Raw genomic sequence first — 23,972 nt, forward strand, 5'->3', positions numbered from 1 at the left:
ACCACAGCGAAGAATGAATGCAAAAAAAAAGAAAGAAAGCTGCCCTTAACCGGCTAAGGGGCACCTGTGCACATCTCGCACCCGAGCTGACCTGTGGCTCACCTTGTCATCTTGCCATCTGCGTAGAAATGGGCACTCGATGGGGTCCTGCTTGCCATCGTCCGTCAGTATCAGGCTTCTTCCTCCGAAGAGCCCATCGCGATGATGCAACGACGAGGAGCAAAAGAAAAAGCCATGCATATCGTTTTTTAGTTGGTGTTATTCTTAGTAAGGAAGGTAAGGTACAGTAACGGCGGAACCGTGACGGACATCCCGGTACGGCACCGTACCATGGATACGCCGATGCCAGGGCCTTCTTCACGCTGTAAGGTGCGTTCGGAGAGGGCACGTAACTTGGGTATGGGGTCCCTGTGACCTGTAATGCCAGTACCGTACGCATAGATGACAGTACCTTACAGCATGTTTTTTTCCCATCTGTGTTTCCATACAGCCAGCGCCACAGCGAAAACTTGCAAAAGTCGACGCTCTTTTCCTGCATATTTCCGGTCCTTTTTTTTTTTTTTTTTTTTTTTTGCATGACGGCAAGAAGAGAGGAAGAGACGGAGAGAGAGGACGGAGTAGTGAGAGAGAGCAGAGTGGTCAGACGCAGAGGAGTTGAAAAAAAAAAAAAAAAAAAAAAAGGGTGCAGAGTTGAGATGCTCAACAGGCAAAAATGACGGGCGCTGGTAGAACCTAAACGTACATATGCAGGAGGAAGCTTTTGCAACTCAGCTCGTATCTACGAGTTACAAGCATCCATACACAGAGCATCCAAGGTTTTTCCTTTCTTACTCTTCCCGACCAGGCCTGGCCTTGTTCGTTCGCGGCGGGTTGTGGGTGGACGTTCGTCTTTCTTATACATATACACTCTTGCTGCCCGCCGTCCCCTCAGCCTTCTTCCCCCTTCCCCTTCCGCTTCTCTATATCTACTCCCGCCCGTACAGAAGAAGAGGTGCCAACGTCCTTTGCTCTCCCTCCCACGTCGACCTCCTTCTGACTTTTTCTTCTTCTTCCAAATATATTTAACGTCTTTATCTTTTATATTTTTACTATATTTTTTATTCTTTCTTTTTTCGCCCTTTTTTTTTTTTTTTTTTTTTTTTTTTTTTTTTTTTTTTTTTTTTTTTTTGCCCTCGACTTGCTACTACTATACAACAGACCATCCATCATATATAAAAACCTAGATCCAGCAACGGAGTATATGTGCAAAGGAAAGGGAAACGGCTTTAATGCGATCTAGATAATCCAAAGATGCCGCCGACCAGCCTTCTACCAGCCTCTGCTGCCGCCTTTGCCCCCAGGGCGTCGCCTACCGTGGTGTTATCAAGAGTGGAACAGTGGATGACCGTCACTTTAAAGCGAGTGAACAAAGTGAAGAGGCCGCTAAATAACGTCGGGCAGCATACCCGATGCCTTACAGAGATCCTCTCCCACCAGAATGCCATCTGGAATTTATGTTCAATCATGCTGCCCAAGGCTCCCGAGTCCAAGCTACCCAAGGATGATAACCCGCTCGTGGATGCTCTCTTTAACTACCAGCTCGCTCATATGGAGGCCTACGTCGTGCATGTCGATATGGTCTCACAGAACGAAATCGCATTTAAGCTGACTCCAGAGACTATCGAGACCCTCATCGACCATCATAAGGAAATCTACTCTGTCGATACTGCAAGCAAGACATGGGACTGGCCCGAGAAGGAGATCCAGCTTAAGAAGCTTCAAGAGGAATTCGTCCAGGCCGTTAACCGGTTTGTATACCGGACAAGCGCCTCTGCACTGGAAGGTATGGAGGAAGAAGGCGCTGGAGAGCTGCTCTGTGGCCTGGCAGACGAAGCCAAAGCCGCTATCATGGGACTCTTCGTGCCTCTACTCCCTCCTCCGCCACGAATTGTCGATGTGGTGCGTTCTACGCCATTAGTTCCTTCTTCCACTGGCCCTGATGATTGGTGGCATCATAGCCCGACCCAGCAATCGCCTTCCCCAGTTGACTCCTGGGATGTTCTGCCTTCCAGCCCAAGCACGACGACAAGTGACTCGCATCCGAATATGTGGCCCAACATCGGCTACAATGACATGTCTCTGTCCTCGCCTCCCTCCTCGCACTGCCAGCCCTTCTCGACAGCCGCCTTCACCACGTCAGAGTTCTACGAGTGCCCGACCACCCTAGCCTCCGCTGTCCCTTACCTCCTGCCCGACATGCTGGTGCAACATCAGTGTGGTACTGCTGCTGGCATGGACGGTTTTGTATGGGCTGATAGATACCCTGAATTTGCTCTTCAGTACGGAACAGCCATGTAAAGAAGGGCTGCCATATCCCAACAAGTAAGAACAGCACGGTACCCACGGTGACAGTTCAAACTACAGACATACCTATTCCTACGTCTCAAACAGGAACCCAGCACCATAAGCATCAACCGCATGACTGACGGCGTTCTCCAATCCTCATTAAGCGGCAGTGGCATTCATCTGGCATTATTTCATTCTCCATATTCCCTCATGTCTGGTTTTATTATATGATGCGTTCTTTAGCAAGCGTTTGATTTTTGTGTTTGATTTATTTTCGCGTTCATGTTTTCCGTTGTTTTTTGCATGAAGAACCGGCGGGTCGGCTACCTCATTTTTGTTCATGACATCCCAAGAGGATCGTTTTTCTTTTGTTCATGTCTCGCATACGATATCATCAAGACTGATATGCCTCGCGGCTGGAAATGTTTTCATTTATTACCCCTTTTGTGCCGTGGCATGCGGAAAAAGCGGTGGTTTTTCCTGGACTGGTATATATACCCCAAGCGCTCACTATAGGCAGTATTGGCGGCTAGACCGACCACGAAGCCTGCGCCCGGATATCAACCTTCCAGTGGAGCCAACCATCCGTCTTTCTGTGTCGTTGTCTGGAACTCATTTCGGTACAGGTTGCCGAACAGGCGATCCATTCAGTTGGATTGGTGAGGATGAGGACACACGGCGCCCACTGACGTGGGAGTCTTTCTCATCTGGTATGGGAAATTCATTGCCCCGTCGTTTTTTTTCCGGCTCCGGCCCCTTTCCAGGACAAGTCGGGATGCTGCTTGCTCTTGGAGGGAAGATTGGTATATGTCCTCCACTGCTGGGCCCTCGTCTGCCTCATCCTCGTGGCTAACGAGTGCGCGTCGGGAGCTCTGAGTGTCCGCTGCGAACGATCTGTGATTGCTTCCCACCGTCGACCCTTTGCTCCCTTCACTAGCAGTATGTTTGTTGACTCCGCCATGCTCTCTCTTCATCAGCTTCTACATCTCCGGCTTGCCTAAAACGCCGGGGCCATCTCACTAGGCTCATCCCCTTTGCTCCAGGCTGGTTGTTCAATTCTTGTTCATTTCGGTCATGTTACTTTTGTCCCTGGAGCGGCCTGTGTTTCTTATATGCTCTCCATTGACTGGAGCTGCAGTATGGGCCAGGAATCGGATGCTGGTTTTAACATTTTGTGCTCTCTGCTCTTTCAGTTTTCATCGGAGCTGTGCTTCGTGTGCTACTTGCGTTTGTCTTCCATTCGCTTGTCGTCAAGTTCGCTACTATACTTTCAGAAATACGTAAAAAATAAAACCCAAAAAAAAGTCAAATTCAAAATTTTTTTTTTTTTTTGAATCGTCCAAACTGGTGTTTGCACTTGTATTTCGTATTGACTCGTCTAAGAAATTTGGTTTCGAACTCGTAGACAACATGCGTTATATATCCAGCACTAAATACGAGAGCGGCATATTCAAGTATTATGCCTCCTGGGGCACCGTAAGTACTGAAAATAGGAATAATTCTGACCGAGCATGTCAGCTCTAAACTTGGCTTTTTCAGGGAGTTTTAATCCTAAAATGTGCTCAAAGTGAGCGAAGCGCCAGATACCGTGGCAAAGATTTGGTATCTTATCTCGTATCCCTGGTCATGTTCACAGCCGGTGAAAGTCAATATAAGTGTATGCTTCGTGGGCAAATGTCTCGTTTCACCGCTTCACATGCATTTCCTCACGTAGGTTCAACGGGATCCGTTGCGACATGTATCAGCATTTTGACTCCTCGAGCCCACGGGGCAACGATTTATCGCCAACACCAACCCCCTCCTTTGATCCATATCATATCCTCGCGTAATGAAAAGTTCAAAAGGTAGTTATAGTTGATCATTCACTTGTCTACCACCATCATAACCATATTAGCTTCTTGACTTTTCAACGGGTAACATCAAGTAGAGATAGGATGGCAACTCACATCGGGCGGATTCCCTGCTCCTCGGACTATCTTTTCAACCATCGAAGCTCGAACTTTTTCCTTTGATTCACCCATGCCGATGGACATGTATTGGAGAAGCGGTGGGTGTCCAATGTAGGATGCGTAGCTGTCACGGATAATGTTGGATGTCCATTCGTACTTGGTTGTATCAGCGTGTCCTGTGCCGATGTAGCGGGCCTGAAGTGCCTCGAGATTTTGAAGAGTGCGCAGCTTATCGGCCATGGTGAAAAGAGAAGACAGAAATGGTTGACGTAGTATGGTTGAGAGAATTGTGTTGATGTGCAGAATGGAAGAGATATGTCACTGAGGTTGAAGATCGGTTTAGCTTACTACGCCAGGGCCCTAGCGCAGAGGCAAAGGGGTCACGTGAAGATCATGATCCGGGCTGCTGCTTATCTATAGACTATATATTGTGTATGAAGCATACTGGCAACTGGGTTTAAATTTAGGCTGCAAGAGTATGTAGTAATAAAGGGGGTGTAAGTAACAAGCGATACATGAACCTATTCGTCGAGGCTCATTGGGTAGTTCCATCGTCCACTCCATCTACACTTTATCACAGTTCCCGTATACGTCCAGTCTGATATATAGTCTTTAGTTTTCCTGTCACTGACATTTCGTCTTCTCAGCAGCACTGGTTTCTTGTCTTCTCCTGTAGACATAACAAACAACGGAGCAAGGGGTTGATGAGGCGACAAGGCGGATTCGATAGTAGGCGCATATTTCCATGCCTTAAACGTTGGTGGTACGATTTTATATCTCCAGGCCTGGAATATCTCATCTACTGATGCTTGTTGGGCTTTTATGAATATTTCTCGGTGCCGCTTACTCACGTCATCAAACAATCGTGAGTCACCATATGCTGTCCATGAATCCCCATTTTGATTGCTGACCTTCAAGCCGATACAGCTATCTTCGTCGTGCATAAGCTGAAAGTAATTAGCACGGGTACAACTTGAGCTAACAAGTGTCTGGGTCGACTTACCTTGGAACAAGCATCTGCAACATTTAAAGTACTGCCATGAAGTTGACGACGAGGAACACGTAGATGACCGGAAGAAAAATGGTCATGTAGGAAATGGTCTGCAAAGGCATTCATAGCATATGCCACAGCCAAGTCACTGTCCGTACGCAAAGCGTATTGGATAGCAGCATTGTGACCAGTATTATACGCTGTCTCTGAATCAGTACCAAAGTGGTCATAGTTGATCAGAGCAAGACCTAAGAATGATGGTATCCCACTGGGTCGGAATAGAGTTGCGAATCCAAGGCGTTTCCCAAGATCGACTTTCAGTCGATTATGGACTTCCGATGCCGGTTTTCCAGCCTGTATAGCCTTCTTGATTTCCTCCATTTCATCATGAAGTATCTCAAGAAGCTTAGGGGCCTCTTCCGGGGCATATTTGGTATCACTTGCCAGTGTATCGAACGCCTTCAGAAATCTATGATGTCTCTCATTTTGGGTAACACCATCACTAATGGGTTGATCTGTCCCGTAAAGATCGCCAGCCAGCCCAAGTATTTCGCCATACGTCAATGATAGGCCGTTGGGGAGTCTCAGCGGAAGGTTTCTTGCGGGTATTTCAGTATCAACTCCAACCTTCAGGTATACAGCGTTGCCTTGCAGGCAATGCTCTGCAAAGATAAATTCTAGACGGAGAGCGACATTTAGTTTCCATGAGCGAGATAGACGTATCGGCTAACCTTACTTGTGGAAACTTCCTGGTCGTCTCTGTAACCTAGTTTTCTTTCATGATTATACAATGGTTTCTTCCTCCGTTTTAGAACGGCCCACAAGTCTAGACACATCTGATTCTGCAGGACACAGCAAGGCCTTGGCTAATATCTGGGGATGGATCGGGGCTGGTCAGTGGAATACTCGAAGAATCACTTTTGCGGGTAGGTCGTGTGTCTAGCAGGGAGGGAACAAGCATGTATCCGGCACCTTCGAAACGAAACAGCCCTATGAGAGTCAAAAATAGCAAAACGCAAGTTTTCCACTTCGCCATAAATTTAGGAGTTCTCAGTAGCTATATATACTTCGTACTGAAGCTGCAACGCATGCAGCCTGGCGTCAAGCTTACCGCTCTGGGCCAGTATTTGTAACACTCCCGTGATGCTTTAAGCATGACCTGCTGATCCCTTCAGTAAGTGACTAGTTAGCCAGCCAACTAAAAATGGCTCGTTCCCCGGATGTAGTCGCCGCTGCAAGAGCTGCCATTATCCACTCGTCTTGGTCAAAAGCCACACGCTGCTAGTTCTTGGGGGTTGCTGGCTGCTCAACTGTTCGATTTCCGTCTGGGCTGCTTGGTCGAGATGATGAGATCCTGAACTCCCATGCTTGCGGCTGTCCAGAGATCTTTCAAAAGAATATTCACTTCCTATCTTCCATCGAACTGCAGATCTGATGCTACCACCAGACCAGCATCATGCTGCCGTGGCTTGGAACCTGACCTCAGTAATGGGAGTCTGCACCATCAGCCCGTTTTTCTCGGGCCTCGGGACCTTCGCCGTGGGGAACGGAATGATCACGTGATTGTTATAAAACTCTAACGAGAACCCAAAAAAACACTTCGATCTGGAAACTGTGAGAGCGAGGAAATATTTAATATAAAGAAAAATATATCAAGTATAGCATTATAAATAATATATCTGCATATAAGCGGTTGAGCTTTTATGTCGAGAGAATTATCAATTCATGAGCCATAATCCATCACTTGAACGCCGTGTTGCATCACTGGTTCATGCGCATTTTGAAGCACTTCCACAGCGCAGCAAACCAAATATCCATGGCAATGGCATGAGAGAATGGATTCCACTGAGTGGAATTGTCTTGGTAACTAGTACGTGACAGGTTGATGGTTCTTTGCTTCTTCGTTATGTCACTAATAGTTTAATTTTGTACTAATCGATCGTCTAGGCGAAAACACACCCGAGGAAGCTTTAACTTGCGTTGCTGTTGCGTGAGTATATGATTACCTCTTTCTTTCATATGTTGGAGATAATATCTCCCTGTAAACGTTAAATAATTGCCTAACAACTTCCCATAGAACGGGTGCAAAATGCCTATCTTCATCGCAAATTGCGCAATGTAGCGGGCTTGTCTTGCATGACAGCCATGCCGAAATACTTGCCCTTCGTGCCTTCAACCACTGGCTTCTCGAAGAATGCAAAGCTATCTTAACAGCCATTGACAAACAAAATTGCAACGCTAACAATTTACTGAATTGTTCTGGGTCTGGATTCATAGAATGGAATTTGGAGGATAGCGATATACAATCAATACCCTGGCCTCCATTTCGAATAAAGGAAAATATCAAGATATGGATGTATTGTTCCTGTGCACCTTGCGGAGATGCTAGTATGGAATTATGCATGGCTGCACAGGAGGATGCTACACCTTGGGAGCTTCCAGTTCCTGAATTAAGAAATACAGGAAACCCAGATGGTCAGCAGCAAGTGTTGCTAAATGGCAGAGCTCATTTTTCCATACTAGGCGCGGTTCGCCGAAAGCCTTCCCGCGCAGACGCAGAGTCAACCCTTAGCAAGTCATGTTCGGATAAGCTGGCCCTGAAACAGGTGGCATCTATTCTCTCCTTTCCAACAAGTCTGCTACTTGCACCAACTCCAAATGCATATATATCTAATATCATTTTGCCGGAAGAAGAACTGAGCCGTACAGGATGTGAAAGGTCATTTGGTAGCGGGGAATCAGGTCGAATGCGGTCCTTAAACGGACGGATATGGGAAGCTGCGCATAATGCCCATGGAGAATTCAAATTTCACCCTTTTAAGATAACTCCACTACTAATGGAAGATTTTAAAGGCATGTGGAAGTACGGAAAACCTACCTCCAAGTCACCGGAACAAAAAGTGAAAACTGCCAATGTATCTGCGGTTTGGACTGCGCCTCCATCGAATTCAACACGGCCACCTTTCACAACTAAATGGAATGATACCCCTACTTTCTCGGAGCCAGAATGGTACAAGGCGTACTTTAAAACGCCGCCAACAAATCTCAACGAGACTTTGATAAATGGAGTCAAACAGGGCTATCGACTGAATTCGCCCGGATTTAAAAAAGCCAGTGCATTATCTAGAGCTAGAATGTGGGCTCTTCTAAGTGATACCTTCAAGCTTCTAAACGAGTACGGTTTGATACCACAACTGGTTAATGACAAGGAAGCCTCATATTTATCTCAAGTTGTCCTTTCGGGTCCCTCGTATGACTTTTTAAAATCACAGGCAGCCATGGGTAAGTATTTGGAAGTTCGGGCCCAGGTGTTGAGGGATGTACGGCTTGTTCTCAAGAATTGGATACGGAACTGTGGTGATGACGCTTGGGATCTCACCGTCCTTGATGCCCCGGTCAAAGAAAAACCTCAGAACTGCAGACTCCCAGAGGAAGCTAGACCATAGATCGTACGCCAGGATCACGACTTCTTCAAATTAAATAGTACTAAATTTATACTAGAATACATATTCGGCTTCTCCCACAGCGCCGATGTTGAAAACAAGATGGACAATATTCAGAAGTGCAACACGCCCCCAATGCTCCGACAAGAAATTATGTCTCGGTATATAGCTGTTTCTAGTAGATACCTGGAATGATTCTACTCTTAACCCTGGAAGTATATTTGGCCCAGTCTTCACCGTATTTTCTTTTGCATTTGTCTTCGTCACGTCGCTCTCTATGGACGAGAAGGATTCCAAAGTAAACAACGTAGAAGTAGGTGATGGCCATTCCCCACCCGCGCGACTCTTCTGTCTGAACAGCACGTTTCTCCATCATACCTGTAATAGGGTTCAGAGATTCCATCATAGCAAATCCGGCCATACCAGTCGGGAGGCAGTAAGTCCAAGCCATGATCCAGTCTCCGAGATAGTTAATATGGCGAGCCATCCCCCACCATCCGGAAGTCATAAGTCTTGACCCGCTGCGAGTCTCGATGTATTGGATATGTTTGATGCGTGGATCATCGGGGTTTGTCCTGAATCTATTCTTCTGGTTATTGGCTCCACGGAAAATAGAGTATCCAACACCCTGCGCACCGAGTATCAATGCAACATTGATAGGGCTCAACTGAAGAGGGTACATAGCGAGGTATCTTGTTTGCAGAGAGTAGATGAATGGAACCCAAACCAAGTCGCCGAAAGACAGCATGAAACCGAATCCATCCAGAATGATGTCGATGGTTGTAAGAATAGCCGGTTCCATATAGAGTGCATCAAACACATACCAGGCCTGGAACGCGGTGATGAGAAGTATTGATGAAGTCACGTTGCCGGAATTTATTCTGTACTGGTGTGCAATGTTTGAAAGGTTCATGATAACCCACCCAAGGAGTCCAGGGCGCATCTCACAAAATGCCTTTATGTCAAGGGTCCTGGAGTTTTCACTAACGAATGGAATGGGGAGAATAATTCTTGGATTGAGCTCGCGCCCAATGAAATAATCGTATATGATGTTGCCACTTTGTCCTCCAGGAGCCAATTCGCGGTTCATAGGATTATGTTGCCCCGGAGCAGGAACCGTGAAACTCCTCAGGTAAACAAACACAGCTAGTGACACACAGATGATAAGGTTGGCTGTAACCACTTGAAGGTGGTTCTCCCAGAGGAAGGTCCATAGTGGGAATTCAGCGCCATATATCCAGGTTCCCACAGCGCAACCTAGCAGCATCAGGAGTGCGGAAGAGAAAGCTAATAGGGCGCAAGTTAGCCAGCCCACCATACAGAGAGAGTTGTTTCGAAAACCATACAATTGAACTTATACTTATGACGGCTTCCACACGCCAGAACTACTCCTTCAGGCTCTCTTCCTGGGAGAAAGACTTGTAGAACCAAACTGAGGAGATAGTATCCCAGAACGTAGAGTGTAGCTTCCGTGCTGTAAAAACCTCTAATTCCATTCTCGGGCCAACCAACCTCAGCCTTGAGTTTTTCGAGGGATAATGAAGATGGGCTTAGAAGGGACGGCGCAGGACATCCTGAGATATCATTGCAAAGGAACGGGAAGACATAGATAAGAACAGGTAGGCCGAGTACTAGCACTGTTGCACCGGGTCTGCAGCCAGCCAAAAAGAAAGGAGTTAATAAGTGAGCTTATTTTAAATAAGATAAGACTGGGGAGCATACGGGCCGCAGAACTCATATCCATGTTTTTCAGCAGGCTTTTGAGCCGCCTTTGAAGCAACGTTTGATCCATTCGCCTTCCCCATTGCCAATCAGTTCCTCCGTCACTGTGGGTGGGATATAAGAAAGGAAAATTCAAATAATGTAATAAATATAAAATAAAATATAGCCACCAGAAAGGAAAACTTTCAGTTGATCCCGTCCTTGATTCGTAAATAGAGATCCTCAAATATATATTCCATACCCCTTAATGAGAGTCGTAATCATCAAAAGGGGTCAACTGTTAGTTGTTGGTTGTTGGATGTTGGTGGTTGCATGTCTGGGTAGAAAAGGAGGTTTTTGGGGAAGTCGATCCAGAAAATAACTATCTTGCTTATATAATCCATCTTGATAATGGAAGGTCCCCAGATCGGAGCGGAGACGGGCGATGGCAAGCAGTTGTTACAGCCATTTCTTCATCATTTTACGATTGAAGGTCGAACGGTTCTAACTACTCACACTCATTTTTATCTTCATATGCCCGGGGTTTGGTTGCGCTTTCTCCCTGGTCTTCAGTTTCGAAAGACCACGTTTCCATTGAATCCAGGTGCCTAGGATCGCGGACTTCCACCACAAACACGTTCTCTCCCGGCGTCGACATATCCTGAGCTATTAAGCTCTGTCGCGACGACCTGTCATGCATATCAATAGTCTGAACTCGTTATTTCAAGTTCTCTTCCTGTCTTCTGTTGCCTGGGGCGCAGCGGAGGAGAAACCGAAGGCGGCAGAGAAGCCATGCACCATCCACTCGCCTAACACGGGGCTCTATTTCGATCTGAATGCGATTTCGGTACAGCTTGATAAGAAGGATGGAAAAAAGTCGCATGCGGATCATCAGAGGGATGAAAGCTGGCATGTGAAGGGACATGATTATGGAGCTAATTTTACAATAAATATCTGCGCTCCTGTGGTAGAAAACTTGACAGATGTCGTTGGAGTCGATGAGAAGAGATGGCCGAACATCAGTGCATACTATGAGATGGGCGGGGAGACTTATTCCATCGGGTAAGTCACCTGAGACTGAGCCTGGGGTGTTTGATGCAAAGGCAGGCCTAATGCAATAAAGTTGCAATGCTAACTTCCTGACAGGCAACAATCATCTTCACTCTTATTCCGCGGACGCAAACTTGTATTGAACTACACCGATGGTTCACCGTGCCCTTCTTCACCGCGCGGAAAGAAACTATTCAGACGCAAAATCGTAGACGGCGACGACGATGACGATGAGGACAATGACAAGGACGGGGACAAAAAGGGTGATGATGATGAGAAGAAAAAGGGAGATGACAAAAAGAAAGACCCTGAAGACAAGGTCGAAAGGAGGAAATCGACTCTCATGTCCTTCCTCTGCGACCGAGACCTCGTTACGCCGGCCGCTACCTTCTCATTCGTCGGTAGCCCCGATTCGTGCTCCTATTTCTTCGAGGTCAGAACCGCAGCTGCCTGCGGAGGCGTTGCCGCAAGTACGGACGGCGGCGTTGGTCCCGCTGGTATCTTCGGAATCATGTAGGTCATTCCGGGTTATGATCCCAACTGGATGGGTCAGAGCGTGAGTAACTGATGACAATGCTCCCTTTGCTCTTTTAGTGCTGGTATAGCTATAGCTGCCTACCTGATTGGTGGATGCGCCTATCAACGAACTGTCATGCACCAGCGAGGGTGGAGGCAGTGTCCGAACTACGGGATGTGGAGTGGTGCCGCCAGTTTTGTCGGGGTATGTATAACCTCCATATTCTTAATGCTCCCCTTTTTGCGTAACCACCAAACGTCGAGATTCCAACAAAATGGTGGTCGGGGATCGTCACTTACCCTACCTACTTCCCGCCTCGATTGATATGTTTTACTCCATTGCAGTTCATATTATAGACATCTTTTGGTTCCTCGGTTTTTGGTGTTGGATATACCCTCAACCCTGGATGCATATACCATATATATTGGGACATTCAAGCATGTTAGCGGATAGAATATGTTTGCCTGTGTTTTGTTTTCTTTGCATCTCCTTGTGGTGGCCAATTCAGCATCCTTCAGCTTGTGGCCTACAAACAAGCGACTTTGGATAACCTCCAATGGCGGGCTCATTGGAACAACCTTTTGCCACCTCCCCCGGTACGCCTTCTAAATCATCAGCATCTTCCATGTTCAAGTACATGATGCCGCATATCCGTCCACCAACGAGCGAAGCCAGGATTATCCGCTCTTTTCCTTGGTCTCCTTTTTCTTTTACCATTACGTATATTTTGTTTGTTTTTCTTCGTCTCCCTGCCCATTACTTCGCCTCGCTTTGGCCCGAGGGGAAAAAAATAAGCATTTTTAGTCTCCACATTCTTAAACCTTAATTGCGAAACTGAAAACCTTCTCCACCAAACCTTATCGACACGCTTAGTCATTTATTATCTTCTTCACTGTTTTTAATTGAGAGAATGCATGGAAAGCAAGTTAACAGTCATGGAACTAGGATATGTTTATAATCCTCTGGTCGTCGATGGCGAACTGTTTCCGCTTTCGAAAGTCTCGATCGGCTTATTCCCAGCTCGCTAACGGGTCGTCTGCTGAAGGTGGAAGGAATGGGCTGGTAGGAGCCATTGGTGGCAGAGGTAGAAATGCTGCTGGCAGCAATCACAGACAGGGCCAACGGGATGTTGATGAGGAGAACCGTCTGATCGACCAGCTTGATGAAGAATGGGATGACTAGGTGGGATAGTGTATTTGTTTTGTTTTGTTTTGTTTTTTGTTTTTGTTTTTGTATTTGTTTTTTTTTTTTTTTTTTGTGGTTGGCCTGTGTGCCGCAAGGCTGTCATTTGTACGAAGATGATGAAAGGAAATAGAGCACACGATAGGTTCGTATATTATGGCTTGTACACTTTTATCATGACCATTTTAAGTAAGAACAGCCTGTGGCTTAGTTCGCAAGTCGCGGACGAACCGAGGGTCGAGCCAAGTTATATGACAGAGTTCGTTGAGTATATGAGGAGGGGTAAAAAGGAACGTTGATGAGTCAATAAAGAAAAAAACAGCAGGCGAGTAGATGAAACGTGAAGTTGAAAGGGTATAGTAGCAGCAAATGAAGAATCAATAAATACATGTCAACTCCCGTTCCGTTTTAAGCAGGTCCCTGTCCTTCCGCCCTGGAGTATATACCAAATCGCCTAGCCTCATCCGACATGTAGGAAAAGAAAAGACAGAAAAAGATGTCATGAGTAGGGAAGTCGTTCTTTAACAAGGAATATGGAGGTATTTCTTTTTCTCTGGGATTGGCCGAAAATTTGGGGTGAAAAAACCTGTGAGGCATGAGAGGTTTCGTAAGGGAAGGGTGTGGTGTATATACGTAAACATAGTAATTGCAGTAATAATAGTAAGTAAATGGTATCAGCAGGGAGGGAAGGAGTTATGTATGGCGGAGAAAAGTGATATTCACCTGTAGGACAGGTGACACCGCATGAGTGTATGTATGCATTTACAGGACGGGAATAGTCGACTATATTCAGCCCACCCTCTCCCGGAGAGTTTCCGACATACCGGGTACGCCCTCAACCATACCTAAGCCCATGCCAACCGGTTGCATTATTGTCGGAGAGCCGTAATAGTCGCCTTCACTCATGCTCATGCCGGAGGAAACGACTGGATTCGGAGGCGAATGGGAAGGTCCTGCTGATATGCCTGCCGGATCACCTGGCTGGGAAGCGTGGGCGTCAAGGCTGGTTGGGTCAAGGTTGAAAGGCAAGAACCATGCGCTGGACTGTATTAGTTCGCCATTCCAATTCATGGGCGGCTGCATGTCGTAGGACTGGTAATTGTTATTGTTGCCGTTGTTCCAATAAGAGTTACTGATGTTGGGATCTGGGGTGTGTCCAGGTTGTGGTTGTGATCCGGCTGGGTGCTGTGATTGGATGGTGGGGTTATTGGATGATGGCATGGGGATAGGATGATGGGGTATAGCTTCGACGCCCGCATAGGCGTCATAAACAAGTTGTCGGTCTAATTGTGGTAGGGGATCAGGATGAGCGTGGAATTTATAGTCGGATACGTAGGAAGAAGGGTCGGCAGGGTACATGTTCGGATTGTTGTAGGTTGTATAGCTATTGGTAACATGATTTGGCATAGGCTCCTGCTGTGTAGGAATCTGAGAACTGACGGGATGAGTCGAGGGTGGCTGTTGCATTGGCTGTGATCGTGGTGTTTGATGCTGCTGCTGCTGCTGCTGCTGCTGTCGTTCTGGGGAGGACAAATTCGTTACCATTCGGGATTGTACCGAATTGCTGGAAGATTGCGATTTGGTGTTACCCCTTGACCCAAGCTTTGGCCTTGCCTTCTCTGACGGGGTTGTAGCGCCTGCTCGTTTGGCTTCCTTTCTGGGTCCATCCGAGGGTGATGTAGGTGACATGCTGGTGAAGAACTCTTCGACACTCTGGAGATCAGACTGCTGGGACATTACGGCATCGCTACCGCTCTCCTTTTTAATGTCTAAGTCCGGATCTTCCCAACGCAGCTTCGATACTCCATGAGGATACTTGTCGAACCAATCTCCGTATTGGAAAATAGGCACATCCTGGTTGTTACTGTCCTTCATGCTTTCAGGAACCGCACGACCTCGAAGAGATGCTTCGGCGAAATGTCTGTACCTTTCCTTGGAACTCTCGACCATGTAGTGAAACATACCCCAGTAACGCTTCATCTTGTTTAGGTATTTGTATGTGTGCCTAAAGTTCTCCTTGGAGGCAGCTTCTAGCTGTGGGTTCTTTGAGAATATTCCCCAGATGTGCACCGTACTCGCCGCATAAGCACAGTAACCAGCGAAGGGAACGGTGAGCATGTAACCAGATGCCTGATCGATAAGCATGGAAATGTGGCTGGCAGCTTCAACTGCCGCCTTGCCGGCCTCGCTTAGGAACTGTTTGGGGATGTCTCTGGGCGGACGACCTCGAGGGGAGAGCGGGATGGCGAATCGGTTGAGAAAGAGAGTATTCTGATGAATGACAATATGCAGGAAAATGAACTGGTTTGCAATCTTCTCTACAGCGTAGTTCTGCAGGTTCTCCCAGTTAAAGACAAGACACTCTGGTAAGGAGGAGGAAAATTCCTTAAGTAATCGTTTCAGCTGACTGTATCCAGATTCTGGCTCCCATAATCTGTATGGGTCTTTGGCCTTTCCACCTAGATTAAGGTAGTCAACAATCTTTCCCCAGAGCATGATACCGCGTATGATGTATGCAGATATGCCCATGTTGTTCTTTGGGTTCGAGAGCTGTCCGACACCTTCAGGTACGGGATTGGGTACCGCCCCATCTAGATCTTCGGTCGGACCCGGTATTTCACGCCAAAAATGGGATTCCTTGATGGGTAGCTGTATCTGTAAAAACTTCTCGTTACCGATGGGTGGTCTCTGGCTGCCGGAAGAATTGTAGCGATCCATAAGGACACATGCCCACATGGTACGTCGTCGGATTTCTCTGTCAGTACAACTAAGCTCTGAAGCACTCCCACCTTGCCCTAGAGGGTCGCGGTCAAGTTCCTTGTGCAACTGAAGGGCATAAGCCATGCGCAAGGCCATTCCGCCAAACGACCAGCTTCGACCTCCATGGCAAGCGCCGAATTCGTGAAGGCCGAGGATGAGAAAGACGGTGAGAATGGTGATGTTGGGTTGATCGTGTCGAGCGAGGGCGATGTCTGCGGCGGCGTTGGCCCAGGACTCGCCTCGTAGGAAGGCTGGTTCGGTGTTGTTCACTTGCGGGTGCGTAGAGAAGCGGGCGGCGACGGCGCAAATGGCAAGCGTAAGGACTGGCGGAACCGCATCGGCCTTGAGCTTGCGCATGAAGCTTGGTTTATGTAGCAGGAGGTAGGACTGGCCATAAACGCAGTCGAAAAACACTTCTGCGAGGTGTTCCTGCAGCTCCATGGATGGTAAAAACTCGACTCCCTGTGAGAGCAGTTTGTGCTCTGTGTTAACATGTAGAGCGGGCATGACTGTCCGTATATCCTGCCCTTTCCCCGGTGGCCCAATCTGCTCCGCTTGCCCTGGTTGAGTGTTTGGCATCGCTGTGGTGAGAGGCTTCGTCCACTCACTGAGCTCTGCGTTGAAGGCCTCCGTCGCGGTCCGCTTCTTGAGGGATGCACGAGCCGGACGGGAGGCATGCCCTGGTGGCAGAGGCTTGACGGTAGCTCGTCCGATGGCGACCATGTCGCGCTGTTCATCTTTCGGGATGGCCTTCATGACCCGTTCCTCCATACGTTTGAGACGCTTGTCGAGCATGGCCATGTAATCTGTTCGCGGGGCCGCCTTTCTGGTGGTGACCTTGTATACACACGGAATCCTCGAGCGATAGCGGTGCTTGCACGCCGGTTTCTCTCCCGAGCAGCGGATCTTCTTTCTGCGGCAGACAATGCAGGCGAGCGGTAGCCGCTTTCTTTCCTTGCCCGCCTTAGTCTTGAGCTCTGTCCATGGCCGCTCCTGTTCAGTATTATCATTTTGTTGTTCGATAAACTGTTCATTCTGTTGCTGGTGCTGCTGCTGCTGCTGCTGATGTTGCTGCTGTTGCTGTTGCTGTTGCTGTAGCTGTAGCTGCTGCTGCTGCTGCTGTATATGCTGTTGTATATGCTGTGGCTGGTGTCCCGTCTCGTCCATGAGGCACGAGCCCGGGTTGTCGTACAGCGAGCGGTAGACGTCCTGCTGGCGCTGTTCTTCTTCGGCTCCGATCCCAGTACTGCTGTCTCCAGCGAAATCGTTGCGGCTGGTGGTGCTGTAACCAGTGTCATTCGTCGTGGTGTCGCTGGTGTTTGCCCTGAAGCCTGAGCCAGACACAGAGCCAGAGGCCATCGAGGAGGCTGCGGGCTCATCCCCGTCGTCCCGCTGCAAATAGGTCAGATCGAGCCCCGAGGCCATCATGCTGGATCACTGGGGCGCCTGGAGCATAGTAGGGCGAGGGAAAAGCGTTGGATGTTTTTGGTTGGTTGTCGTGCGAGGCGGGCGTGCAGTTAGATGTAAGTAATAGTTATAGACAACGTTCTAAGTAAAAGTATTATTATCGCGCAAGGGGAGAAGCAGGCTTCCACGCCGCCATGGTCTTCCGTCCGGATGTATCTTCTGGGTCGCTTCGTCTGCGTCTTTCGACTCTGCTTCGTACTTTTCTGTGCTTCCAGCGCTCCAACAGCGTGTTGTCTGCTTGTGGTCGACTTTTGCCTTCCGTGAACGAGCAGGAAGCAAAAGCCAGAGGAACCTTTTGACTAAGGCAGCGCTATTTGGCTTGGCTTTCGTCGTCTCGTTTCTTTTCTTCTGCCTTCGTCCTTTTTTCCTTTGCGGCCGTCCTTGCGTACTTGACTTGCGCGCGAGAGCGGAGGGACTAGTAGGTACGGAGTCGTCGTCGTTGTTAGTGATGCCCGGCGCCCTTCTTGCGCTTGCTTCTTCTCGGGGGCTCGCCTTGGTTACTGGGCGGATGGTCGATGGGATGCGATGGGATGGGATGGGACCTTGCGAGTTCTACGACCGATGCCGTCCCTCAATACGTCCAGCAACTCCGAGATGGCGTCGACACGCGGGTTCGGGAAACGTGGCTAGCATCCAGCGGCCACTCTTAGTTCGACAAGCGTGAAGACTTGCTCGCTCGTTTCTTTTTTGCGCGGTGCGTAGGGGGATGGGGAGGGCCCGTCAGGGATGATGCAAGTCCATCTTCTCTGTCCCCATTTGAGTCTAATATATACTTCGTTATACCAACGGCGTTGCTTTTTTTTTTTTTTTTTTTTTTTCGTTTCTTCTTCTGCTTCAACGTTTTTCTTTTCCCTTTCGACTGGCTTGCCCTGCCTCTGCGTCTCTCTCGTCGAGCCACAGCTTTCCGGGGCCCGCCTTGGCTGCATGTGATTGCAGAATGTATGCGAAGTTTCGATCTTTTCTACAAGGATGCGTTAGTTACAGGGCATACGGGGAAAGCAGCAGCAGTACGAAGCGCAGGAGGAAAGAGGACAGGGAGCCCTCAGTATAAGAATAACAAGAGACACCAGAGAGATACTCTGGATTAAGCAACGATAGCGAGGGCCAGCAGACACAGAAACTGGAGGGAGGATATAGCTACCCCTTTGAGATGAGAAAAGACTCCTGAGAAGCAGCGAAGGAGCCCACCAGACAAGCTTCTTCCCGCCCAAGGGTCAGCCCTCTTCTTCCTTTTTTCTATCTGGCCTGGAGATGCTCCGGCTGAATCAAAGATATGTCCCTATTCTGTGTCACCATCTTGATATGCTCAGCTAGTTAGCCCGAAACGCTATTCCAGCCCTTGTCTCGGGCCGTATTTCCTAGTAACACCGTAAAAGTATAGGGAAAAGGAAAGAGAAATGCTGGGGTTCATTTCATGTCGATATCGTTCTGGGGATGCTGCCTGGGAGCTCGACAGGTGCTGCTGGCTGCTGGTGCGCTGAGGAGGCTGGCATCTCGCTGGCGGCCAGAGAGCCCTGGAGCTCCGCAAGCTTCCGTCCCTGGCCTTCGATCTCGAATACAGATTGCTTCACAGTCTCGTTATCCGTCGGCATCTCCGCTATTGACTCTGGGGATGCCATTGTTGATGTTGATGTTGTTGTTACTGCTGCTGCTTCTGTCTGCGCTGGCCGTGATGCCGCGAGATACGAGTCGATCTCTCTTCTTCGTCGCCGTCGACGGTAGAAATGTAGGAACCCGAGAGACGCGAGGGCAACAAATGCGAGTCCAATGCCTATCCCGATGCCAGTCTTGCTGCCCGCTGTCAGCGTCTCGTCACCCGCGTCTCTAACTGCTATCCGTGTCAATATCGAGACACGAAACTCGTCCGACGAGATGGCCCTCTGCCCGTAGCCATGGCCCGCATCGCCGTCACAGCCTCTGATATCGAACCTGAACCGCCTCGTCCGGCTCAGGACCTGCTCTGGGATGTCGATGTTCACTCTGCTGTGTCCTCGCTGCGAGACGACGATGCCGGCTGTGCGTCAGTTACGCGCAACAACGGCCGTCAGTTAGCAGTCTCGACCTCGTAGCCAGCTGTTGTTTGTTATACTGGATGCAAACACTCACTGGCGAGCAGCTCGCTGTAGCGCTCGTCGACGGCCACCAGCCAGAGAGAGTGACCCGCCGTATTCCAGCGTGGCCTCGCTGTCGTTGCTGGAGCTCGTCTCTCGCAGCCGCCAGCGCGTCCGACAGCAGTCGCTGTACGCTCTCATCTCGGTAGAATTAGGATAGCTAGCTATATACACTGAAGCTGCCGTGCTCCGTAGCCATCAGAGGACGCCAAAAAAGGGGGCTGCATGGCACGTATATATATATATATATATATATAGAGAGAGAGAGAGAGAGAGATGCAGCTGCTGTCCTCTGGCTGCCTACAGGGGCCCTTGAAGCCCGCGAGCGAATCCCAAGACCTCCCTAGACGTTGGATGCCCGTCGTCCTCCTTGTTCTTTTGCCTCGTCTCGTCTCTTCTGACTCTTCGTCTCCTGTCTTCTTCGTCGTCTTCCAGGGATCGCTCTCAAGGGCGCCACAGCCGGCGGTTAGTAAGAAAAACGATGCATCAAACGCGCCAACAACGGACGGCCTGCGACTCGACAACGACATCCAGCGACCGTAAGGAACCGAGAGACACCGCCCGCAGAGCAAGGCCCGGAGACGCAGCAGAAGAAGAACCGAAGAGACCATTATGGCGATGCCCTACGTCAGACGCAGGCCGGTCGTGCTCCTGCTCGCGCTGGCCGTCGCCTTCTTCCTGGTCAGAAACTTCCGCCAGCCATCGTCGAGCAGCGGCGGCGTCGCCAGCAGCGCTTCGTGGCCGCCGCCAGACACCACCACGCCGGCCGACGGGGCCTTCTCCTGGGCTCATGTACCCCAGAAATATGCAGTCCGGTCCATGATCAAGATGCCTCGGGGCGATCCCAGCAGCATTCCGCTGATTCAGCACCGTTTCTCAGGCAAAGAGGACGAGGATGCGCGCCGTCTGCGGCTCAGTCGGCTCGAGGCTGTCAAGGGCAACTTCTCTCATGCATGGAACGGCTACAAGGCTCATGCATGGATGGCAGACGAGGTCGCGCCGCTGTCCGGCCTGGCATTGAACCCCTTTGGCGGTTGGGCGGCCTCCATGGTCGACGGGCTAGGTAAGTCTCCCACCTGCCCCCTTTTATTATTACTATCATACATGTCCGACTTGATATCTAACTCGGGGATAGATACGCTATGGATAATGGGCCTGTACGACGAGTTTGCGGAAGCAGTCAAGGCCATTGATGGCATTGACTTCAACAACTGCACCGTGGAAGAAGTCAATGTCTTCGAGACCACCATTCGCTACCTGGGTGGCCTGCTGGGCGCCTACGACGTAAGCGGGCAAAAGTACCCTTCTCTGCTGCGCAAGGCAGTCGAGATCGGTCAGATGCTCTATGTGGCCTTCGACACGCCCAATCGCATGCCCATTGCCCACTGGGACTTCAAGAAGGCTGCTGCCGGCGCCAGACCCAAGGCCGCCGACCAGATGATTGTTGCCGAGATTGGCTCGCTCACCATGGAGTTTACTCGCCTTACCCAGCTTACTGGTGATCCAAAGTACTTCGACGCGGTGCAGCGGATCATGAACGCCATGGAAAAGCAGCAGAGCAAGACCAAGCTTCCCGGTATGTGGCCGTTCATGATTGATGCAGAGGCCATGAATTTCTGTTCTTCGAATCGATTCACCATCGGCGGCATGGCAGATTCCCTGTACGAGTATCTCCCAAAGGTGCGTTTAACATAGCAGATCTTTTGATCGACCGGCCCTATATTATTATACTTACATACAAACAAGGATGCTAACAATAGTAGCAATATATCCTGCTTGGTGGGGCTTCCCAACAATATAAGAAGCTCTACAAAGGTGCCTTTGCCGCCATGGACCGAAACATCTTCTTCCGCCCCATGACAAAGCATGGTGAAGACATTCTCTTTCCCGGCGATGTCACGGTCAGTCAGAGGGTGCCGTTGTCCGAACTTCGCCCGGAACCCACCGCTCAGCATCTCAGTTGCTTCGCGGGCGGGATGGTTGGTCTGGCAGCCAAGGCCTTTCAAAGCGACGATGACATGGACACGGCAAGGAAGCTGGTCGAGGGGTGTCTCTGGGCATACGAAAAGAGCAGCATGGGTATCATGCCTGAGATCATGGTCACAGTCAGATGCCAGGACCGCAACGACTGTCCCTGGAACGAAGAAGTATGGAAAAAGGCCGTTGAAGATACGTACTACACTATAGGCACCGATTTTTACGAGTATGTTGCAGAACAAGGATTAATGCCTGGGTTTGTTCGGATTCCAGACAGGCGTTACATTCTCAGGTGGGCTCTGAAATGTTTGCAATTTTTTTTTTTTTCCAACATATAACTAACACAACTAAACTTAATAATGCAAAAGGCCGGAGGCAATTGAGTCCATATTCGTCCTCTATCGCCTAACAGGAGACTCCTCCCTGCTCGACAGAGCATGGAGGATGTTCGACACCATCGTCAAACACACCATCACCGATATCGCCCACGCGGCGCTGGATGACTGCACCATCCCCAAACCAACCAAATCAGACCGCATGGAGTCCTTCTGGTTTGCCGAAACGCTCAAGTACTTCTATCTCATCTTCTCTGAGCCAGACGTCGTCAGTCTTGACGAGTACGTGCTCAATACAGAGGCCCATCCATTCCGATACCGCTAAGCTTTTTAAGCTCTAACGCTGCGCCTCAATGTCACGATTGCTAGTCTCCCCGAGCCGACTCGGTCGTCGATTAGTGGGAGATCCCCTGGCGGTGGATTCAAGTTGGCCCTCCGGCTAACTACTAACTCCATGCAGCCTGCTATCGTGGGTCCATCTGCAGCTCTAGTCCGGTGTCCTGTCCTATTTCCCCCAGTTATATCGCGCCAAAGCCAGAAGTTTCACCATCGAAAGAATATTCGCTGGGCTTTCAAGGATACGTCCTTCCCCCTTTCCCACCTGATTCAGCTGGTTCCCTAATGGTATTACATATAGCACAAGCATAAAAGGCCCAGGTGAAGATCCCCATCCAACTGTCAGCCGAATGAGAAAATCCGAACTACACTCGCTTAGTACCAGACGAACCGTGGTTCAGGCTAGTTACCGAGCACGCCTTTTCAACTAACACAACCACTCCATAATTGACGTACTGCTAGTTATGGAGCCCATCACTCTGGAACCCTGGGGAATATTTTGGTCCAGGGGGAATAGAGTTTCCGCAAAACACAACAGCTCAGGCACCGCTGGAAAGACTGGTCGCTGTGGAGAGGGAGCCCATGGTCAAAACGAGCGGCCGATGCTCCAACTCTTGCCCCATCGGGACAGGGAACTCCGTTGTCGTCAAACTCCCTTCAACACATCCCTTCCTTGTCTACTGGCACAACTCATAGCCGACTTTGTCTTCTTGCCTTCCTTTTCCCTTCCACTGTCCCGCCCGATGATACCCAAGAGGCCAAGCGAGATTAGTTCGTGAACAAAACTTGAGAAACTGTACATATATTCGCATTTAGACGTACATACCACATTATCCTTGATTCTTGGGTGGCTAGATAAAATCACGATTTGCATTATTCTGATTCAGGGTCTGCGCCTCTGCGTCAATATAAAACATATTCTCAACTGTCCAACCAGCATGTTCGCTCTTCCCCCTAACGAACTCGCCAGCTAACTCTCCAGGCCTGTGGGGAAGGTTAACTCACGACTGCCTCATGCATACTTAGAATAATAATCCATGTCTATCCCTATCTCTATCTCCAGGTTCAGAGGGCTCGAACGCCATCCAAGCTTGCACGCGGAAGAACTCCGACCCAGATATAGACTTCCAAGTCCCATATCTTTCCTTTCCCGTCTCTTCCTCCACGGTCAAGTCAGTTTATACTAACGTCGTAGCACAAGCAGGCCCATGGCTTAAAAAAAGATAATAACATATTAACATCTTTAAAAGCTTATCAAAAAGTTCTCCGTTTGTTGCCCGTTTTCGGATCGCCCTGAAGCCACCAAAGTCTCAATATCAAGCTGTCCAGGCACTCCAAGCGTAGGGCTGAGCCTCGATGCTTCCAACGAAAAGTCTGCTCCCCTGGTGTTACCTTCAGCCAGACGCCACCGTCGTCATGTCCAAGCTAAGTTGTTGAAAACGTAACCTCGGGTGCTTGGTTTGTGGCGAGGATGATTGATTTATTGGACGGGGAAGATCAGTTAGTTCACCGTATATTCAAGGCGTGGGAAATGGTGGTGCTCAGATCTGTTCGACCGCTATCACTAACTAGTGTGTAGCTGTTCCTTTGCAGCTTGCCGCCACATATCAGATCGATGCATCGTTTCAATCAGATTGACCTATGGAGTGCTACCGATGCATGTGCATGACGGGGAGCTCCATTATGAGTTACGCAGCATCTAAGCAAGCCGAGCATCTGGCCAGAGCATCAACGGCAGCAGAGCTGGATCGAGACTCCATCCACATGTCAGTCCCATCGCTCTGGAGAGAAGAGAGCAGGGATGAGGGAAGCATAACTGCTGTACGAG

The 23,972-nt window shown here is 49.2% G+C and overlaps 10 protein-coding genes across 12 annotated transcripts; 5 read left to right on the forward strand and 5 right to left on the reverse strand.

Annotated features, from left to right (window-relative positions):
* Nucleotides 1-1,290: 1,290 nt before the first annotated feature.
* Nucleotides 1,291-3,642, forward strand: TERG_00471 (uncharacterized protein; the record flags this gene model as incomplete). The annotated part of the gene is made up of 1 exon (XM_003238433.2): nt 1,291-3,642. The coding sequence occupies one exon, from the start codon at nt 1,291-1,293 to the stop codon at nt 2,335-2,337; it is 1,047 nt and encodes a 348-aa protein (XP_003238481.1). The 3' UTR covers nt 2,338-3,642.
* A 541-nt stretch (nt 3,643-4,183) lies between these two features.
* On the reverse strand, nt 4,184-4,514 carry TERG_00472 (uncharacterized protein; the record flags this gene model as incomplete). Its single annotated transcript, XM_003238435.1, has 2 exons — nt 4,184-4,195; nt 4,272-4,514. The coding sequence occupies 2 exons, from the start codon at nt 4,512-4,514 to the stop codon at nt 4,184-4,186; spliced, it is 255 nt and encodes an 84-aa protein (XP_003238483.1).
* Nucleotides 4,515-4,795: 281 nt separating this feature from the next.
* On the reverse strand, nt 4,796-5,646 carry TERG_00473 (uncharacterized protein; the record flags this gene model as incomplete). Its single annotated transcript, XM_003238436.2, has 2 exons — nt 4,796-5,221; nt 5,278-5,646. 2 exons carry the CDS (start codon nt 5,644-5,646, stop codon nt 4,796-4,798), a joined length of 795 nt encoding a protein of 264 aa, XP_003238484.2.
* A 1,973-nt stretch (nt 5,647-7,619) lies between these two features.
* On the forward strand, nt 7,620-8,711 carry TERG_00474 (tRNA-specific adenosine deaminase; the record flags this gene model as incomplete). Its single annotated transcript, XM_003238437.2, has 1 exon — nt 7,620-8,711. The coding sequence occupies one exon, from the start codon at nt 7,620-7,622 to the stop codon at nt 8,709-8,711; it is 1,092 nt and encodes a 363-aa protein (XP_003238485.2).
* Nucleotides 8,712-8,883: 172 nt separating this feature from the next.
* On the reverse strand, nt 8,884-10,513 carry TERG_00475 (uncharacterized protein; the record flags this gene model as incomplete). 2 transcript variants are annotated; one of them, XM_003238438.1, is made up of 3 exons in its annotated part: nt 8,884-9,995; nt 10,055-10,359; nt 10,431-10,513. In XM_003238438.1, the coding sequence occupies 3 exons, from the start codon at nt 10,511-10,513 to the stop codon at nt 8,884-8,886; spliced, it is 1,500 nt and encodes a 499-aa protein (XP_003238486.1). The 2 variants fall into 2 exon arrangements, with proteins under 2 accessions (XP_003238486.1, XP_047605125.1); XM_047749113.1 differs by lacking the exons at nt 10,055-10,359; nt 10,431-10,513 and having other exon boundaries at nt 8,884-9,975.
* Nucleotides 10,514-10,636: 123 nt separating this feature from the next.
* On the forward strand, nt 10,637-12,714 carry TERG_00476 (uncharacterized protein). Its single transcript, XM_047747598.1, has 3 exons — nt 10,637-11,471; nt 11,556-11,972; nt 12,054-12,714. Exons 1-3 carry the CDS (start codon nt 11,104-11,106, stop codon nt 12,298-12,300), a joined length of 1,032 nt encoding a protein of 343 aa, XP_047603559.1. The 5' UTR covers nt 10,637-11,103; the 3' UTR covers nt 12,301-12,714.
* A 20-nt stretch (nt 12,715-12,734) lies between these two features.
* On the reverse strand, nt 12,735-17,347 carry TERG_00477 (uncharacterized protein; the record flags this gene model as incomplete). 2 transcript variants are annotated; one of them, XM_047749114.1, is made up of 2 exons in its annotated part: nt 12,735-14,542; nt 14,599-17,343. In XM_047749114.1, the coding sequence occupies 2 exons, from the start codon at nt 17,341-17,343 to the stop codon at nt 14,477-14,479; spliced, it is 2,811 nt and encodes a 936-aa protein (XP_047605126.1). In that variant the 3' UTR covers nt 12,735-14,476. The 2 variants fall into 2 exon arrangements, with proteins under 2 accessions (XP_047605126.1, XP_047603560.1); XM_047747599.1 differs by having other exon boundaries at nt 12,735-17,347.
* Nucleotides 17,348-18,334: 987 nt separating this feature from the next.
* TERG_00479 (uncharacterized protein) lies at nt 18,335-19,637 on the reverse strand (the record flags this gene model as incomplete). The annotated part of the gene is made up of 2 exons (XM_047747600.1): nt 18,335-19,314; nt 19,492-19,637. The coding sequence occupies 2 exons, from the start codon at nt 19,635-19,637 to the stop codon at nt 18,798-18,800; spliced, it is 663 nt and encodes a 220-aa protein (XP_047603561.1). The 3' UTR covers nt 18,335-18,797.
* A 410-nt stretch (nt 19,638-20,047) lies between these two features.
* On the forward strand, nt 20,048-22,133 carry TERG_00480 (uncharacterized protein; the record flags this gene model as incomplete). The annotated part of the gene is made up of 4 exons (XM_003238443.2): nt 20,048-20,559; nt 20,632-21,176; nt 21,260-21,765; nt 21,842-22,133. Exons 1-4 carry the CDS (start codon nt 20,109-20,111, stop codon nt 22,131-22,133), a joined length of 1,794 nt encoding a protein of 597 aa, XP_003238491.1. The 5' UTR covers nt 20,048-20,108.
* Nucleotides 22,134-22,608: 475 nt separating this feature from the next.
* Nucleotides 22,609-22,923, forward strand: TERG_11573 (uncharacterized protein; the record flags this gene model as incomplete). The annotated part of the gene is made up of 1 exon (XM_047750671.1): nt 22,609-22,923. One exon carries the CDS (start codon nt 22,609-22,611, stop codon nt 22,921-22,923), a length of 315 nt encoding a protein of 104 aa, XP_047605127.1.
* Nucleotides 22,924-23,972: the final 1,049 nt, after the last annotated feature.

The sequence above is a fragment of the Trichophyton rubrum genome, assembly GCF_000151425.1.
Source record: "Trichophyton rubrum CBS 118892 genomic scaffold supercont2.1, whole genome shotgun sequence".
Lineage (NCBI taxonomy): Eukaryota > Fungi > Ascomycota > Eurotiomycetes > Onygenales > Arthrodermataceae > Trichophyton > Trichophyton rubrum.